General features: G+C 61.8%; 1 protein-coding gene across 1 annotated transcript; it reads right to left on the bottom strand.

Annotated features, from left to right (window-relative positions):
• Positions 1 to 1,664: 1,664 nt before the first annotated feature.
• Positions 1,665 to 18,194, bottom strand: LOC136789524 (probable RNA-binding protein 23). Its single transcript, XM_066989576.1, is given in 18 exon segments — positions 1,665 to 1,691; positions 1,693 to 1,754; positions 2,413 to 2,505; positions 4,071 to 4,111; positions 4,113 to 4,261; positions 5,686 to 5,723; positions 5,726 to 5,750; positions 5,851 to 5,988; positions 8,055 to 8,207; positions 9,874 to 9,991; positions 13,156 to 13,209; positions 13,304 to 13,429; positions 13,527 to 13,580; positions 14,246 to 14,307; positions 14,425 to 14,472; positions 15,894 to 15,968; positions 17,505 to 17,586; positions 18,083 to 18,194. Coding segments are annotated over 17 exon segments (1,299 nt in total). The 5' UTR covers positions 17,541 to 17,586; positions 18,083 to 18,194.
• Between the last annotated feature and the right edge of the window lie 1,306 nt (positions 18,195 to 19,500).

Genomic DNA, 19,500 nt, shown 5'->3' with positions numbered 1-19,500 from the left:
GGGGGGGCCTAAAATGGGAGGGGGGTCCCTAAATATGGGGGGGTCCCTAAATATGGGGGGTCCCTAAATATGGGGGGGGGTCCCTAAATATGGGGGGTCCCTAAATATGGGGGGGGGGTCCCTAAATAGGGGGGGGGGTCCCTAAATATGGGGGGGGTCCCTAAATATGGGGGGGGTCCCCAAATATGGGGGGGGGGGCCCTAAATATGGGGGGTCCCTAAATATGGGGGGGTCCCTAAATATGGGGGGGGGGCCCTAAATATGGGGGGGGGTCCCTAAATAGGGGGGCCCTAAATATGGGGGGTTAAAATGGGGGGGGGTCCCTAAATATGGGGGTCCCTAAGGGGGGGGTCCCTATAAAGGGGGACCCCAAAGTGGGGGGAGGGGACCCCAAATGGGGGGGGGGGACACCAAAAGGGGGGGGGGGCAAAATGGGGGCGATGGGGGTCCCCAAATGGGGGGGTCCCCAAATCTGGGGGTGTTGGGCCCCCCCCCCGCCCTGGGGACCCCGAAATTGGGGAGACCCCAAAAAGGCCCCGGGGGGGGGGGGGGGGGGGGGGGGGGGGGCCGGATGCTCTTCCCCCCCCCCCCCGCTGACTCAGCGCCCGGTGACGTCACCGTGACGTCATCGCGTCCCTCAGGAAGAGCGGCGGCGCTCGGGAAGTGCCCGGGAAGGGGGGGGAAGGGAAATTTTGGGGCCATTTCGGGGCTTTTTGGGGCCCTTGGGGGGGGGGGGGGGGGGGTTGGGGGGACCCCGGCCCGAAATCGGCGTTACCCCTTTAAGAAGCGGGCCGGTGGGCCCCACGCCGGGCCGGCATCGCCCTTTTAAGAGCGGGTCGGCGCGAGAGGCGTCGCCCCTTTAAGACTGACAGCGGTGGCCCCGCCCCCCCCCCCCCTTTCCCCATATTTGGCGTTTCCGCTTTAAGAGCGGGAGGCGGCAGCGCGCGCGGAGGGCGGGGGCCGGCTCTTAAAGCGGCGATGCCGCCCCCTCCCTTAAACGGGCAATGACATCACAGGGCGGGGCCGCCCCTTCCCTTAAAGGGGCCACGGCAGGGGTGAGATGGGGGGCGGGGCCCCCCCGGAGGCGCGAAAACGAGGCTGTGGGCGGGGCCTGTCGGAGTTTTTGTGGCTTTTTGTTTTTTTATTATTATTTCGAGTCCGAAAAAGAAAAAAAAAAAGGAAAAAAAAAAAAAAAAAAACCAATCCCGATTTGGAGATAAAAGGGGGAGGGGGGGGGAGGGGGGAGAAGGGGGCGGGGCCAGCGCCGGCCCCTCCCCCCGCCGCCCGGGCCCCGCCCCCCCCCCTTTTCCCCGCGAGGGGGCGGGGCCAGGCGGCGGGCAGGGGGCGGGGCTCCGTTACCTGCGGGGGGCGGAGAGCAGAGTTAGGCCACGCCCCCTCCCCCTTTAGCCCCGCCCCTCCCCTTTAGCCCCACCCCCTCCCCCAGGCCCCGCCCCTCCCCTTAGCCCCGCCCCCTTTAACCCCGCCCCCTCCCCTTTAACCCCGCCCCCTCCCCTTTAACCCCGCCCCCTCCCCCTTTAGCCCCCCTCCCTCCAAGCCCCGCCCCCTCCCCCTTTAGCCCCGCCCCCTCCCCCAGGCCCCGCCCCCTCCCCCTTTAGCCCCGCCCCCTCCCCCAAGCCCCGCCCCCTTTCCGCAGCCCCGCCCCCTCACATGGTCTGGGGGCTGAAGAGCCCCCGAGAGCTGCAGGCACTGCGAGGCCAGCGTCTGCGAGGCCAGGTTCAGCGCCGGGCTCAGGGCTGGGGGGAACGGGGGCACTTGGGGGGCGGCCCCACAGCGGGGACCCCCCGGCCCCACAGCGACCCCCCGGCCCCACGGCGGGACCCCCGGCCCCACAACGGGACCCCCGGCCCCATAGGAAGAGCCCGACCCCATAGGGAACCCCATAAAGGACCCCCCTTTAGGGGCCCCCAGCCCCATAGCGACCCCCCCAGCCCCATAGCACCCCAGCCCCATAGCACCCCCCAGCCCCATAGGAACCCCCCAGCCCCATAGGGACCCCTCCAGCCCCATAGCGACCCCCCCAGCCCCATAGGACCCCCCCAGCCCCATAGGAACCCCCCAGCCCCACATAACCCCCCCAGCCCCATAGCGACCCCCCCAGCCCCCCAATGCCCCCCTCAGGGACCCCCTCCAACCCCAAAGCTCCCCCAAAACCCCCTTAAGGCCCCCCCCCCGACCTCCCCCGCCCCATAACCCCCCCCAGCCCCATAGATCCCCCCGCCCCATAGATCCCCCCCCCCCCACACATTCCCCCCACCCAGCCCCCCGTAGGGACACCGCAGCCCCGCAGCCCCACAGCCCCCCCCCCCGGCCCCACAACCGCCCCCCGGCCCCACAGCGCCCCCCGGCCCCATAGCGCCCCCCCGGCCCCATAGCGCCCCCCCGGCCCCGTACCGGTGAGGGCGGCGGGGTTGAGGGCGCCCAGGGGCAGGGCCCCGTTGAGCTGCAGGGCGGCCTGGGCCGTGCTGGGGAGCTGCAGCCCCGAGCCTGGGGGGGGGAGGGGGAGAAAAGTGGGACCCCTGCCCCATAAGTGGCCCCCCCCCGGCCCCACAAGTGCCCCCCCAGCCCCATAACTCCCCCCCGCCCCATAACCCACCCCCAGCCCCATAACTCCCCTTATAGCCCCCCAACCCCATAAGTTCCCCCCAGCCCCATAACCAGCCCCATAACTCCCCCCACACCCCCCAGCCCCATAACTCTCCCCCCAACCCCACAACTCCCCCCCAGCCCCATAACCCCCCAGCCCCATAACTCCCCCCCAGCCCCACAACTGCCCCCCAACCCCATAACCACCCCCATAACCGCCCCCCAGCCCCATAACCAGCCCCATAACTCCCCCCACACCCCCCAGCCCCATAACCCCCCAGCCCCACACCCCCCAGCCCCATAACCAGCCCCATAACTTCCCCCCAGCCCCACACCCAGCCCCATAACCGCCCCCCAGCCCCATAACTCCCCCCCAGCCCCATAACTCCCCCCACCCCCATAACCACCCCCATAACCGCCCCCCAGCCCCATAACCACCCCCATAACTTCCCCCAGCCCCATAACTGCCCCCCCAGCCCCATAACCGGCCCCCAGCCCCATAACCCCCCCCCCATAACTGCCCCCCCACCCCCATAACCGTCCCCCCAGCCCCATAACCAGCCCCATAACTCCCCCCAGCCCCATAACCAGCCCCACAACCCCCCACACCCCCCAGCCCCATAACCAACCCCATAACTCCCCCCAGCCCCATAACTCCCCCCAGCCCCATAACTCCCCCCCAGCCCCATAACTCCCCCCAGCCCCATAACCACCCCCATAACCGCCCCCCAGCCCCATAACCACCCCCATAACTCCCCCCAGCCCCATAACTGCCCCCCACCCCCATAACCGTCCCCCCAGCCCCCCATAACCAGCCCCATAACTCCCCCCAGCCCCATAACCAGCCCCACACCCCCCACACCCCCCCCCCCAGCCCCATAACCAACCCCATAACTGCCCCCCAGCCCCATAACCACCCCCCAGCCCCATAACCGCCCCCCCAGCCCCATAACCGCCCCCATAACCGCCCCCCAGCCCCACACCCCCCAGCCCCACAACCCCCCCCCAGCCCCATAACCGCCCCCCCAGCCCCATAACTCCCCCCCCAGCCCCATAACTCCCCCCAGCCCCATAACCACCCCCATAACCGCCCCCCCACCCCCATAACCGTCCCCCCCAGCCCCATAACCAGCCCCATAACTCCCCCCTGCAGCCCCCCAACCCCGTAAGTTCCCCCCAGCCCCACATCTCTCCCCCAGCCCCACACCCCCAGCCCCATAACCCCCCCAGCCCCATAACTCCCCCCCCACCCCCATAACCACCCCCATAACCGCCCCCAGCCCCATAACTCCCCCCCCAGCCCCATAACTCCCCCCCGCCCCATAATCCCCCCCAGCCCCATAACCCCCCCATAACCCACCCCCAGCCCCATAACCCCCCCCCCAGCCCCATAACCCCCCCATAACCCCCCCCACCCCCCATAACCACCCCCCCCCAGCCCCACAACCCCCCCCCCCCAGCCCCACCTTCGGCCAGCTTGGCCATGAGCTGCAGGCGCCCGGCGGCCCCCCAGCTCGGGCTCGTCGCCCTCGGGGCAGGCGGCGTCGGCGGCGCCGTCGGGGCGCTCGCCCAGGGGCCCCACGCGCATCGCCCGCCCCGCCAGCTCGAAGCCGTTCAGCTGCTCCAGCGCCCGCCGCGCGCACTCGGCCTCCGCGAACTGCGGGGGGGGGACGGGGGGGGGCGTCAGGGGCATCTGTGGGGCTGGGGGGGTTGTGGGGTGATCCATGGGGCTGGGGGGCATCTGGGGGCTGGGGGGGGTGGGGGGATGTGGGGCTGGGGGGGGTGGGGGGGGGGGGGCATCGGGGGTGGGGGGATGTGGGGGTGTGGGGGGATGTGGGGGGTGGGGGGATTATGGGGGGATGTGGGGCTGGAGGGGGGTGGGGGGCTGGGGGCATCGGGGGGGATGGGGGGGTGGGGGGATGTGGGCCTGGGGGGATGTGGGGCTGGGGGGGCTGGGGGTGTGGGGGGATGTGGGGGGATGTGGGGCTGGGGGGCATCAGTGGGGTGATGTGGGGCTGGGGGTGTGGGGCTGGGGGAGACCTGGGGGGCTGGAGGGTTGTGGGGTGATCCATGGGGCTGGGGGCATCTAGGGGGCCAGGGGGATGTGGGGCGATGTGGGGCTGGGAGGGGGGTTGTGGGGCTGGGGGGCATCTGGGGGCTGGGGGGGGTGGGGGGATGTGGGGTGTGGGGGGATGTGGGGGTGGGGGGATTATGGGGGGATGTGGGGCTGGAGGGGGGTGGGGGGCTGGGGGGCATCGGGGGGATGTGGGGTGGGGGCTGGGGGGCATCTGTGGGGGGATGTGGGGCTGGGGGGTGGGGGGATGTGGGGCTGGGGCAAAGTGTGGGGCTGGGGGGCATATACGGGGCTGGGGGGCATCAGTGGGGGCATACGGGGCTGGGGGGATGTGGGGCTGGGGGAGGTGTGGGGCTGGGGGGGGGTCTGAGGAGCATCTAGGGGGCTGGGGGGACGTGGGGCGATGTGGGGCTGGGAGGGTGATGTGGGGCTGGGGGAAAGACGGGGGTCTGGGGAGCATCTGTGGGGCGGTGTGGGGCTGGGGGGTATGGGGATGTGTGGGGCTGGGGGAGATCTGGGGGGCTGGGGGGACGTGGGGCAGGGGGCTGTGGGGCGGTGTGGGGCTGGGGACGTGGGGCCGGGAGATGGGGTGAGGCGTGGGGCTGGGGGGCGAGGTGTGGGGCTCGGACACGCGTGGGGCTGGGGGGATGGTGTGGGGCTGGGATGTGGGGCAGGGCCGCGGGGGGCAGCCATGGGGCGCTGTGGGGCGCTATGGGGCAGTTATGGGGCGCTATGGGGCAGTTATGGGGCGCTATGGGGCGCTATGGGGCAGTTATGGGGCGCTATGGGGCGCTATGGGGCAGCTATGGGGCAGTTATGGGGCGCTGTGGGGCGCTATGGGGCAGCTATGGGGCACTATGGGGCGCTATGGGGCGCTGTGGGGCGCTATGGGGCAGCTATGGGGCAGCTATGGGGCGCTATGGGGCAGCCATGGGGCGCTATGGGGCAGCTATGGGGCAGCCGTGGGGCGCCATGGGGCGCTATGGGGCAGGCCGTGGGGCGCGCACCGTGATGAAGCCGTAGCCCTTGGACTGCCCGGTGTCGGGTCGCGCACCAGCACGATGCTGTCGATCTGGGGGCGGGAAGGGGCGTGTCCAGACGAGGCCACGCCCACCCCCTTTAAGCCCCGCCCACCCCTTTAAGCCACGCCCACCCCTTTAGGCCCCGCCCACCTTGCCGAAGGGCTCGAAGATGCCGCGCAGCATCTCCTTGGTGATGTTGCAGTGCAGGGCGCCCACGTAGAGCCGCATGGGGCCGCCGCTGCCCTTCTGCAGGTTGTTGGCCATGGCCGCCAGCCGGTTCTTCTCCGCCTGCGGGGGGTGGGGACGCGTCGGGGAACGCCCCCCCGGGGGCGGGGACGCGCCCCGGCGTCGCCCTCGGGAATTTGCGTGGGGACTCCGGGGATTTTTACAGCCCTTCCGGGGACTTCACAACCCTTCCAGGACCTCCTCATCCCTTCCAGGACCTTCCCATCCCTTCCAGGACCTTCCCAAACCTTCCAGGACCTCCTCATCCCTTCCAGGACCTTCCCATCCCTTCCAGGACCTAACTCTTCCAGGACCTTCCCATCCCTTCCAGAACCTTCTCATCCCTTCCAGGGCCTTCACAACCCTTCCAGGATCTTCCCAACCCATCCAGGACTTCCACATCCCTTCCAGGACCTTCCCATCCCTTCTCCAGGACCTCCCCATCTCTTCCAAGACCTTCCCAACCCTTCCAGGACTTTCTCATCCCTTCCAGGGCCTTCACAACCCTTCCAGGACCTTCCCATCCCTTCCAGGACCTTCCCGTCCCTTCCAGGACCTATCTCTTCCAAGACCTTCCCAACACTTCCAGGACCTTCTCAAAGCCTCAAGGGCCTTCACAACCCTTCCAGGACCTTCCCGTCCCTTCCAGGACCTTCCCAACCCTTCCAGGACCTTCCCATCCCTTCCAGGACCTCCCCATCTCTTCCAAGACCTTCCCAACCCTTCCAGGACTTCCTCATCCCTTCCAGGACCTTCCCATCCCTTCCAGGACCTTCCAAACCTTCCAGGACCTCCTCATCCCTTCCAGGACCTCCCCATCCCTTCTAGGACCTATCTCTTCCACGACCTTCCCATCCCTTCCTGGATTTTCCAACCCTTCCAGGACCTATCCCTTCCAAGACCTTCCCATCCCTTCCAGGACCTTCCAAACCTTCCAGGACCTCCTCGTCCCTTCCAGGACCTTCCCATCCCTCCCAGGACCTTCCACACCTTCCAGGACCTATCTCTTCCAGGACCTTCCCAACCCTTCCAGGACTTTCTCATCCCTTCCAGGGCCCTCACAACCCTTCCAGGACCTTCTCATCCCTTCCGGGGCCTTCACAACCCTTCCAGGACCTCCTCATCCCTTCCAGGACCTTCCCATCCCTTCCAGGATCTTCCACACCTTCCAGGACCTTCCCATCTCTCCCAACACCTTCCCAACCCTTCCAGGACCTTCCCAACCCTTCCAGGACTTCCTCATCCCTTCCAGGACCTTTGAATCCCTTCCAGGACCTTTGAATCCCTTCCAGGACCTTTGAATCCCTTCCAGGACCTCCACAATGCCTCCTCCACAACCTTCCTCTCCCTTCCAGGACCTTCCCAACCCTATCATGTCCCTTCCAGGACCTTCCCATCCATTTCCAACCCCACCGGGCCCCTTCCAGGACCTGCCCAACCCCCACTGTCTCCACGAGGCTCTTCCTCTATCTTCCAGGACCTTCCCAACCCCCAAGCATTCCCTTAAAAATACTCCTTCCCCTTCTAGGACCTTCCCAACCCCGCTGTGTCTCTTCCAGGCCCTTCCCTCCCTTCCAGGACCTTCCCAACCCCTTCCAGGACGTTCCCAACCCCCAAGCATTCCCTTAAAAATACTCCTTCCCCTTCCAGGACCTTCCCAACCCCACTGTGTCTCTTCCAGGACCTTCCCAACCCCTTCCAGGACCTTCCCAACCCCTCCCAGGCCCTTCCCAACCCCTTCCAGGACCTTCCCAACCCCTTCCAGGACCTTCCCAACCCCTTCCAGGACCTTCCCAACCCCTCCCAGGCCCTTCCCAACCCCTTCCAGGACCTTCCCAACCCCTTCCAGGTCCTTCCCCTCCCTTCTAGGACCTTCCCAACTCTATACCACCTCCTCCAATCCCCTCCCAGGCCCCTCCCCTTCTCCCTAAGCCCCTCCCCCTTTAGGCCACGCCCCCTTTAGGCCCCGCCCACCACCTGGAAGCCCAAAACGATGCCGGGAACCTCAAGGAGGCCGCGCGGCGAAGGCCGTTGGCCAACGTTGACCCTTCCAACCTCCTCCAATCCCCTCCCCCTTTCCCTAAGCCCCTCCCCTTCAGGCCACGCCCCCTTTAGGCCCCGCCCCCCACCTGGGAGGCCTGGACGATGATGGGGACGCCGAGCAGGCGCTGCCCGGTGAGCCCGATGGCCAGCGGCACCGACTGGATCTCGCAGAACTCCACGTAGGCGATGCCCTTGGAGCGCCGCGAGTTGCGGTCCGAGATGATGCGCACGTCCCGCACCTGGGGGGGGCGGGGCCTCGTCAGGGGGCGGGGCCTCGCCCCCGGGGGGAGGGGCTAGGGGATAAGGGGAGGGGCGGGGCTGTCGGGGCGGCGGCGGGCTGGGGGAGGGGAAATCCTATAAAGGTCCCGGCGGCCCTATAAGGGGCTGGGGGCCCTATAAGGGGGTTTTGGGGGGCCTATGGGGGTTTTGGGGGCCCTATGGGGGTTTTGGGGGGCTTATGGGGGTCCCGGGGGGCCTATGGGGGTCCCGGGGGTCTTAGAAGGGTCCTGGGGGCTTATAGGGGTCCCTATAAAGCTCTTGGGGGCGCTATAAGGGTTTTGGGGGCCCTATAAGGGTCCTAAAAGGGTTTTGGGGGTCCTATGGGGTTCCTGGGGGTCCTAAAAGGTCCTGGGGGCTTAAAAGGGTCCTGGGGGCTTAAAAGGGTCCTGGGGGCTTACAGGGGTCTGATAGGGGTCTTGGGGTCCCTATAAAGCTTTTGGTGGCCCTATAAGGGTCCTGGGGGCCCTATAAGGGTCTGGGGGCCCTATAAGGGTCTGGGGGTCTTACGGGGGTCCTGGGGGTCCTAAAGGGCCCTCGGGGTCTCATAGGGGTCTTGGGGGTCTTATAAAGGTCGTGGGGGTCCTGTAAAGCCCTTGGTGACCCCGTAAGTCTATTGGCGGCCCTACGAGGGTTTTGGGGGCCCTATAAGGGACTAGGTGACCCCATAAAGATCTCAGCGACCCCATAAGGGTCCCGGTGACCCCACAAGGATATTTATGGCCCCATAAGGGTCCCAATGAACCCATAAGAGTATTTATGGCCCAATAATGGTTTTCATGGCCCCATAAGGGTCCCGGTGACCCCATAAGGGTCCCGGTGACCCCATAAGGGTATTTATGGCCCCATAAAGGTCCCGGTGACCCCATAAGGGTATTTATGGCCCCATAAGGGTCCCAGTGACCCCATAAGGGTATTTATGGCCCCATAAAGGTCCCGGTGACCCCATAAGGGTATTTATGGCCCCATAAGGGTATTTATGACCCCATAAGGGTCCCAGTGACCCCATAAGGATATTTATGGCCCCATAAGGGTATTTATGGCCCCATAAAGGTCCCAGTGACCCCATAAGTGTATTTACGGCCCCGTAAGGGTCCCGGTGACCCCACAAGGGCTTTTATGGCCCCATAAAGGTCCCGGTGACCCCATAAGAGTATGTAAGGCCCCATAAGAGTATTTATGACCCCATAAGGGTATTTACGGCCCCATAAGACTCCTGGTGACCCCATACGGGTATTTATGGTCCTGTAAGGGTATTTACGGCCCCGTAAGGGTCCCAATGACCCCACAAGGGTATTTACGGCCCCGTAAGGGTCCCAATGACCCCACAAGGGTATTTACGGCCCCGTAAGGGTCCCGGTGACCCCATAAGAGTCCCGGTGACCCCATAAGGGTATTTATGGCCCCGTAAGGGTATTTATGGCCCCGTAAGGGTCCCAATGACCCCACAAGGGTATTTACGGCCCCATAAGGGTCCTGGTGACCCCATAAGGGTCCCGGTGACCCCATAAGGGCATTTATGGCCCCGTACGGGTATTTACGGCCCCGTACGGGTATTTACGGCCCCGTACGGGTACTTAGGGCCCCGTAAGGGCCCCGGTGACCCCGTGGGGGCGCTCCCGGCCCCACCTTGCCGACGGCGGAGAAGAAGTCCTCGAGGTCGCGGGGCCGGATGCGGGCGGCCAGCTGCATGCAGAACACCGTGCGCGCGTCCCGCTCCTCGGGGCTCAGGCTGCCCAGCGGCTCCCTGCGGGGTCGGGGTCACGCCGCGGCCCTCTAACCGCCCCCGAGCCCCCCGTAGCCCCCCGTGGCCCCCCATAACCCCCCACGGCCCCCAGGGCCCCCCAGGACCCTATATCCCCCCGTATCCCCCATAAAGCCTACAAAACTCCCAAATCCCCTATAAAACCCCAAATACCCCATAACTACCCCATAACCCCCATAAACCCCCATATCCCCTATAAAACCCAAAAATCCCCTATAAAACCCCAAAATCCCCTATAAAACCCCCAAAACTCCCTATGAAACCCCCAAAATTCCTTAAGAAATCCCCAAATCCCCTATGAAACCCCCAAAATCCCTTAAGAAATCCCCAAAATCCCCTATGAAACCCCCAAAATCCCCTATGAAACCCCCAAAATCCCTTAAAAAATCCCAAAAATCCCCTATGAAACCCCCAAAATCCCCTATGAAACCCCCAAAATCCCCTTTAAAACCCCCAAATCCCCTTATAAAACCCCCAAAACCCCTATAAAACCCCAAAATCCCCTATAAAACCCAAAAACCCCCTATGAAACCCCCAAAATCCCCTATGAAACCCCCAAAATCCCCTATGAAACCCCCAAAACTCCCTATGAAACCCCCAAAACTCCCTATGAAACCCCCAAAACTCCCTATGAAACCCCCAAAACTCCCTATAAAACCCCAGAATCCCCTATAAAACCCCAAAATCCCTTAAGAAATCCCAAAATCCCCTATGAAACCCCCAAAATCCCTTAAGAAATCCCAAAAATCCCCTATGAAACCCCCAAAATCCCCTATGAAACCCCCAAAACTCCCTATGAAACCCTAGAAATCCCCTTTAAAACCCCCAAATCCCCTATAAAACCCCCAAAACCCCCTATAAAACCCCAAAATCCCCTATAAAACCCAAAAAACCCCCTATGAAACCCCCAAAATCCCCTATGAAACCCCAAAATACCCTATGAAACCCCCAAAACCCCTATAAAACCCCCAAAACCCCCTATAAAACCCCCAAAACCCCCTATGAAACCCCCAAAATCCCCTATGAAACCCCAAAACCCCCCTATGAAACCCCAAAACCCCCTATGAAACCCCCAAAATCCCCTATGAAACCCCCAAAATCCCCTATGAAACCCCCAAAACCCCCTATGAAACCCCCAAAATCCCCTATGAAACCCCCAAAATCCCCTATGAAACCCCCAAAATCCCCTATGAAACCCCCAAAACTCCCTATGAAACCCTCCAAATCCCCTTTAAAACCCCCAAATCCCCTATGAAACCCCAAAATCCCCTATGAAACCCCCAAAATCCCCTATGAAACCCCAAAACCCCCTATAAAACCCCCAAAACCCCCTATGAAACCCCAAAATCCCCTATGAAACCCCCAAAAATCCCCTATGAAACCCCAAAACCCCCTATAAAACCCCCAAAACCCCCTATGAAACCCCAAAACCCCCCTATAAAACCCCCAAATCCCCTATGAAACCCCCAAAACCCCCTATAAAACCCCCAAATCCCCTATGAAACCCCCAAAATCCCCTATGAAACCCCCAAAACCCCCTATGAAACCCCCAAAATCCCCTATAAAACCCCCAAAATCCCCTATGAAATCCCAAAATCCCCTATGAAACCCCCAAAATCCCTTAAGAAATCCCAAAAATCCCCTATGAAACCCCCAAAACCCCCTATGAAACCCCAAAATCCCCTATGAAACCCTCCAAATCCCCTTTAAAACCCCCAATCCCCTATAAAACCCCCAAAACCCCCTATAAAACCCCAAAATCCCCTATAAAACCCCAAAAACCCCCTATGAAACCCCCAAAATCCCCTATGAAACCCCAAAACCCCCTATGAAACCCCCAAAATCCCCTATGAAACCCCAAAACCCCCTATGAAACCCCCAAAACCCCCTATGAAACCCCAAAATCCCCTATGAAACCCCCAAAACCCCCTATAAAACCCCAAAATCCCCTATGAAACCCCCAAAACCCCCTATGAAACCCCCAAAACCCCCTATAAAACCCCAAAATCCCCTATGAAACCCCCAAAATCCCCTATGAAACCCCCAAAACCCCCTATGAAACCCCAAAATCCCCTATGAAACCCCCAAAATCCCTTAAGAAATCCCAAAAATCCCCTATGAAACCCCCAAAACCCCCTTGAAACCCCCAAATCCCCTATAAACCCCCCCAAAATCCCCTATAACCCCCCCAAAATCCCCCATAACCGTTCCGCATCCCCCATAAACCCCGATATCCCCCATACATACCCCAAACCCCCCCAAAACCTCCCATATCCCCCAAATCGCCCTATATCCCCCCAAAATCCCAGAAATCCCCCCATAACCCTCAAAATTCACCCCTATAGCCCCAAAATCCCCCCATAACCCCCCAAAATCCCCCAAATCCACCCTATAACCCCCTAAATCCCCCCTATACACCCCAAATCCTCCCCAAATAAACCCCAAATCCCCAAATTTCCCCCCAAATCTCCCCCTATAACCCTCAAATCTCCCCTATAACACCTGAACCCCCCCCCAAATCCGCCCCAAATACCCCAAAATCCCCCAAATCCCCCCCAAAATCCCCCAAATCTCCCTATATTCCCTTAAACCCCTCCAACGACCCCAAAATCCCCCCAATCCCCCCCCAAATCCCCCGAACCTGCCCCAAATCCTCCCCATATTCCCCCAATGACCCCAAAATCCCCCCAAAATCCCTGAAATCCCCCAAAATCCCCCCCAAATCCCCCAACAACCCCAAAATCCCCCAAATTCCCCCAAAATCCCCAAATTCCTCCTCTACATCCCCTTATATTCCCTCAACCCCCCCCCATGACCCCATAATCCCCCGAAGGGTCCCCAAAACCCCCCAAATTCTCCCAAAAATCCCCCAGATCACCCCAAATTCCGCCGAAAATCCCCCAAATCCCCCGACGACCCCCAAAATCCCCCAAATTCCCCCCAAAATCCCCAAATTCCTCCTCTACATCCCCTTATATTCCCTCAACCCCCCCCCCAATGACCCCATAACCCCCCGAAGACCTCCAAAACCCCCAAATTCTGCCGAAAATCCCCCAAATCGCCCCAAACTCCGCCGAAAATCCCCCAAATCCCCCCGACAACCCAAAATCCCCCGAATTCCCCCCAAAACCCCCCCCGATGCTCACCGCACGGGGCTCTTCTCCCGGTAGAGCGGGCTCTTGCTGTGCCCGAAGCGGCGGCTGAAACGGGGCCGAAAGCGGAGAAATCGGTGAAAAAGGGACGGGAGTAGTTAAAAACCGGCATTTTGGGGCGAAAAAGGGGGAAATCGGGTACCGGGATCGCTCGTCGCGCCGGCGCTCGCGGCTGCGGGATCGGCGGCGCTCGCGGCTGCGGGATCGGTGGCGGCTGCGGCGGTCGCGGCTGCGGCTGCGGCGGCGCCGGTCCCGGTCCCGGCTGCGGCTGATTTGGGGGTTTTTAGCCCCAAAATGGGAACGGGGGAGGGGGTGGAGCGGTTGGAATCCCGAAACCCCGAGGTTCGGCCCCAAAACGCGCTCACCTGTGTCTGTGGTCGCGGCTCCGGCTCCGGCTCCGGCTCCGCTTCTTCCGGCTGCTGTTTGGGGGAGGGAAATCCTAAAAGCTGGGTCCCAAAATCCCCCTTTTTCACCCCAAATCCTCTCTGTCTCTCACCAGAAGCTCCTGGCCTCATTACCGGCCCCAAAACCCCCGGGTTTGGCCCCAAAACCCACCCCAAAACCTCCGAGATATACCCATAACCCCTTATCGTCCCCCAACCCGTCCTTTATCACCCCAAAAATTGCCTCCAAACACCTCGTATCCACCCCAAAACCCCCAATACCTTCCTATAACCCTTTATTACCCCCCAAAATCCCTTGTTTTTCCCCCCAAAATCGCCCCCAAACCCCTTAAATCCACCCCAAAACACTCAATGTTTACTCACAATCCCTTATTGACCCCAAAATCCCCCGTTTTTCCCCCCAAAATTGCCCCCAAAACCCCTTAAATTCACCCCAAACCCTTCGATGTGTACTCATTATCCCCCATCACCCCCAAAATCCCCCTTTTTCTCCCCAAAATCAACCCCAAATCCCTTAAACCCACCCCAACACCTTCGATCCATTCCCATTACCCCTCGTCGCCCCCAAAATCCCCATTTTTCCCCCCAAAAAACCCCCCAAACCTCTTCGAATCCCCCCGCAGGCCGCGGCCAAGGCCCCGGCGGCCCCAAAATCGCCGTTTTTCGCCCCAAAAACTCACCTGCTGCTGCTGCTGCCGCCGCTCTCCTTCTTCGCCTCTTTGCTCTGCTCCTCCGCCGGCGGCTGCGGGGCCAAAATCCCCCAGATTTGCCCCAAAATCCCCCAAATCTGCCCCAAAATCCCCCAGTTTCCCCCTCCCGGACCCAAAATCGCCCTTTTTGACCCCAAAAGCGGCCTCACCTGCGGGGGGGGGGGCTCCGTCTGCGGCTTGGAGGGGCCGGGCTGGGCCTGGAACGAGGGGGGGTGTCAGGGGGCGACCCCAAAACCCCAGGAATGGCCCCAAAATCCCTTTAAATGGCCCCAAAACCCCTTTAGGGATTCCAAAGCCCCTTTAAAAGGCCCCAAAATCCCTTTAAACGGCCTCAAAACTCCTTTAGGAAACCCCAAAACCGTTTAAATACCCCCAAAATGCCTTAAAGCGGTCCTAAAACCCCTAAAGGTGACCCCAAAACCCTTTACATTGCGTCAAAACCCCTTTAAATGACCCCAAAACCCGTTCAGATGACCCGAAGACCCCTAAAATCACCCCAAAAATCCTTTAAGTGACCCCAAAACCCCTTTAAGTGACCCCAAAACACCCTCAAACGACCCCCAAACCCCTAAAATGGTCCCCAAACCCCTTTAGGTGGCCCCAAAACCCTTTAAATTGGGCCAAAACCCTTTTAGATCACCCCAAGGCCTCTTTAAGTGACCCCAAAAACCCTTTAGGAACCCCAAAAACCCTTTATATGGCTCCAAAACCCCTTTAGGGGACCATAAAGCCCTTAAATGACCCCAAAAGTCTACTTAGGTGACCCTAAAAGCCCCAAAACGACCCCAAAACCCCTTTAGGAGACCCCCAAACCCTTCTAACTGACCCCAAAACCCCTTAAACAACCCCAAAATCCCCTTAAATGACCCCAAAACCCCTTTAGGGATCCCAAAACTCCTCTAACCGACCCCAAAACCCCTTAAACAACCCCAAAATCCCCTTAAATGACCCCAAAACCCCTTTAGAGATCCCAAAACTCCTCTAACAGACCCCAAAGCCCCTTAAATAACCCCAAAATCCCCTTAAATGACCCCAAAAACCCTTTAGGGATCCCAAAACTCCTCTAACTGACCCCAAAACCCCTTAAACAACCCCAAAATCCCCTTAAATGACCCCAAAACCCCTTTAGGGATCCCAAAACTCCTCTAACAGACCCCAAAACCCCTTAAACAACCCCAAAATCCCCTTAAATGACCCCAAAAACCCTTTAGGGATCCCAAAACTCCTCTAACTGACCCCAAAACCCCTTAAACAACCCCAAAATCCCCTTAAATGACCCCAAAACCCCTTTAGGGATCCCAAAACTCCTCTAACCGACCCCAAAACCCCTTAAACAACCCCAAAATCCCCTTAAATGACCCCAAAACCCCTTTAGGGATCCCAAAACCCCTCTAACAGACCCCAAAACCCCTTAAAGAACCCCAAAATCCCCTAAAACGCCCCCAAACCCCCCATAAATGCCCCCAATACCCTTCAAAAGCGCCCCCAAATCCCCCGGAATTGCCCCCAAAACCCCTTTAAAGGACCCCACCCCAAGCCCCGCCCCTCCCGACCCAGGCCCCGCCCCCCCTCCAGGCCCCGCCCCCCCAGGCCCCGCCCCCTCGCGGGCCCCGCCCACCTCCTCCTTCTTGTAGGGCGCCTCCAGCATGGCCTCGATGACGATGTCGAAGTCGTCCGACGTCATGGCGTCCGCCTGCGCCCCGGAAACCCCAAAATGGACCCAAAACGAGCGGGAACGGCCCCAAAACCGCCCCCAAAACCCCAAACGGCCCCGAAACGGACATAAAGGGCCCCGTAGTGGCCCCCAAAACCCCGAAATGGACCCAAATGGCCCCAAAACGGACCCAAAACAGACGTGAAATGACCCCAAAACAGCCCCAAAAACCCAAAATGGACCCAAAAATACCCCAAACGGCCCCAAAACCCAAAAACAGACCTGTAATAACCCCCCCCCAAAAAATGGACCCAAAACAGACCCAAAACGGACCCAAAACAGACCCAAAACGGACCCAAAACGACCTCAAAATGGCCATAAAATGACCCCAAAACAGACCCAAAATGGACCCAAAATAGACCCAAAACGACCTCAAAATAGACCCAAAACGACCCCAAAATGGCCATAAAATGACCCCAAAACAGCCTCAAAACCCCCAAATGACCCCAAAATGGCCCCATAATGAGCCCCAAAACCCACCAAACAGACCCAAAACAGACCCCAAACAGCCCTAAAGTGGCCATAAAGTGGCCCCATAATGGCCCTGAAAACCCCAAAATGGACCCAAATAGCCCCAAAACGGGCCCAAAACAGCCCCAAAACCCCCAAATGACCCCAAAATGGCCCCATAATGACCCCAAAACTCCAAACTGGCCCCAAAACAGCCCCAAAATGACCCCAAAATGGCCCCAAAACCCCCAAATGACCCCAAAACAGCCCCATAATGGCCACAAAACCCCCAAACGGACCCAAAATTGCCCCAAATCCCCCCCATCGGACCCCAAATGGCCCCAAAACCACCCCAAAACCCAAAAATGGACCCCAAAATCCCCGAACAACCCCAAAACGGACCCAAAATGAACAAAAAATGGCCCTGTTGTGGCCCCAAGAAAACCAAAATGGATCCCAAATGACCCCTAAAACCCCCAAAATGGCCCCAAAACGGCCCCAAAGCCCCAAAACCTCCCCATAAGGACCCCAAAAAGGACCCAAACGGCCTCAAAACAAACCCCAAAGCATCCCCAAACCCCAAACCGGCCCCACAATGACCCCCCGAAACCCCCAAACGGCCCCGAAACGGCCCCAAAACAGACCCCGAATGGCCCCGAAATGCCCCCAAAACAGACCCAAAGCCCCGAAGCGGACCCACAATGACCCAAAACACCCCAAAATGACCCCAAAACAGCCCCAACCCCCCCGAATGCCCCCGAGACGTCCCAGTAAACCCCACGGTGACCCCGTGACGCCCCCACAGCCCCCCCGTGACCCCGTAACCCCCAGCGACCCCGTGACCCCCCGTGACCCCGTGACCCCCCGTGACCCTGTGACCCCCCATGACCCCGTAACCCCTCCCTGACCCCCCACCCCCCTATATCCCCCCCCAACCCCATAACCCCCCCTACCCCCCCACCCCCCACCCCCATGACGTCACCCCGTGACATCACGCCCCCCCCCCATGACATCACGCCCCTCCCCCCCGTGACGTCACGCCCCCCCCCCCCCCCCCCCACTCACCGGGTCCGGCAGCGGGTTCGAGCCCCCCGCCTCCATCCCCGCCCGCTCCTGGGGGGGGCTCTCCCCCCCGACGGCTCCCCTCCTGCCGGGAAGTGACGTCACGCAACCCCCCCGTGACGTCACCCCCCCGGTGACGTCACAGGCCCGGTAGTGACGTCACACCCCCCTTTACACCTCCCCCCCCCCCCCCCATGGGCTAAGCCCCCTCCTCCCCCTCCCCTCCCGGGCCCGGCCAGGAGGCCACGCCCCCTCCAAGCCCCGCCCCTTTAAGCCCCGCCCTCCAGGCCCCGCCCCTTTAAGCCCCGCCCCCTCCAAACCCCGCCTCCCTCCCCCTCCCCTACCCCCCTCCCCTACCCCTAAGCCCCGCCCCCTCCCCAAGCCCCGCCCCCCTCCCTAAGCCACGCCCCCTCCCCAAGCCACGCCCCCTCCCCTTTAGCACCTCCCCCCGCGCATGCGCGCCCCGCTCCCCCCCCCCCCCACCGCCTCCGGGCCCCCTCCCGCTCCCCCCCCCGGCTCCCCCCGCCCCCCCAAGCGCTGACGTCACGCCGGGTGACCGTGACGTCACGCCCTCCCCTCACCGGGCCCCTCCCGGCTGTTGGCGGCGGCGGCGGCGGCCGGGACGCGGCGCTAAGATGGCGGCGGCCTCCAGAACCTTCCCCCCGCCCCCCTCGCCGCGCAGGCGCGGCCCGAGCCCCGCCCACGCCGCGCGCCCATTGGCCGCCGGCACCGCCCCGGCGCCCTTCCATTGGCTGCGGGCGCCGGCGGGGGCGGGGCGGCGGAGCGGCGCAGCCGATTGGCCCGCGCGGAGAGGGGGCGGGGCTAAGGGGGAGGAAGGGCCTGCGCGGTCGCCTTGGAGACGCGGCCCCGCCCCTACCGGTGCGCGGTTGCTATGGAGACGGCGCCCCGCCCCTCCCCTTGACGGCGCTCAGCCCCTCCCCGCGCGCTGTTGCCATGGAGACCGTGCCCCCGCCCCTCCCCTTGCGCTGTTGCTATGGAGACCGCTCTCCCGCCCCTCCCCGCGCGCTGTTGCCGTGGAGACCGTGCCCCCGCCCCTTCCTTGGCGCTGTTGCTATGGAGACGCGGCCTAGTCGCCCAGGTCGAAGCCTGAGCAAGGTGGCGGCGGCTCTGGGGGGGGGCAAAATGACCTCCCACCCACCCCAACCCCCCCAGCACGTCCTGGTGAACCCCCCAGTGTTGAAAACAGGCACAAAAACCCCACAAAACCCCCTTAAAACCCCCCAAAAAGCCCCCCACAAGATGGCCACTGCCCCCCCAAGATGGCCACTGCCCCTTCTTGCTTCCCCCCACCCAAAACCCCTCCAATTACCCCTTATAACCCACCCAGCGTTGAAAACAGTCCCAAAAATCCCTCAAAACCTCCTTAAACTCCCCCCAAAAGCCCCCCACAAGACGTCCACCCCCCTCCCAAGATGGCCACCGCCCCCTCCTGCTTCCCCCCACCCAAAACACCTCCAACCAGGACCCAAGCCCCCCCCAACAATCCCTGATGAACCCCCCAGTGTGGAAAATGGGCACAAAACCCCCCCAAAACTCCCTTAAAACCCCCGAAAAGCCCCCCACAAGATGGCCGCCACCCTCCCGAGATGGCCACTGCCCCACCAAGATGGCTACTTCCTCCTCCTGCTTCCCCCCACCCAAAAACGCCTCCAATTATCCCTTAGAAACCCCCCCAGTGGTTAAAACACTCACAAAAATCCCATAAATCCCTCATAAAACTCCCCAAAAAGCCCCCGCAAGACGGCCGCCCCCCTCCCAAGATGGCCGCCCTCCTCCCAAGATGGCCACCGCCCCCCCAAGACGTCCACCGTCCCCTCCCGCTTCCCCCCAGCCAAAAACGCCTCCAATTATCCCTTAGAAACCCCCCCCAGTGGTTAAAACACTCACAAAAATCCCATAAATCCCTCATAAAACCTCCCAAAATCCTCCCCCAAAATGGCCGCCACCCCCCCAAAATGGCCACCGTCCCCCCAAGATG

Source organism: Anser cygnoides, unplaced genomic scaffold (genome assembly GCF_040182565.1).
Source record: "Anser cygnoides isolate HZ-2024a breed goose unplaced genomic scaffold, Taihu_goose_T2T_genome scaffold_52_1, whole genome shotgun sequence".
Lineage (NCBI taxonomy): Eukaryota > Metazoa > Chordata > Aves > Anseriformes > Anatidae > Anser > Anser cygnoides.
Note: the sequence above shows the minus strand (reverse complement) of the source record. Positions and strands in the feature narration are given on the sequence as shown.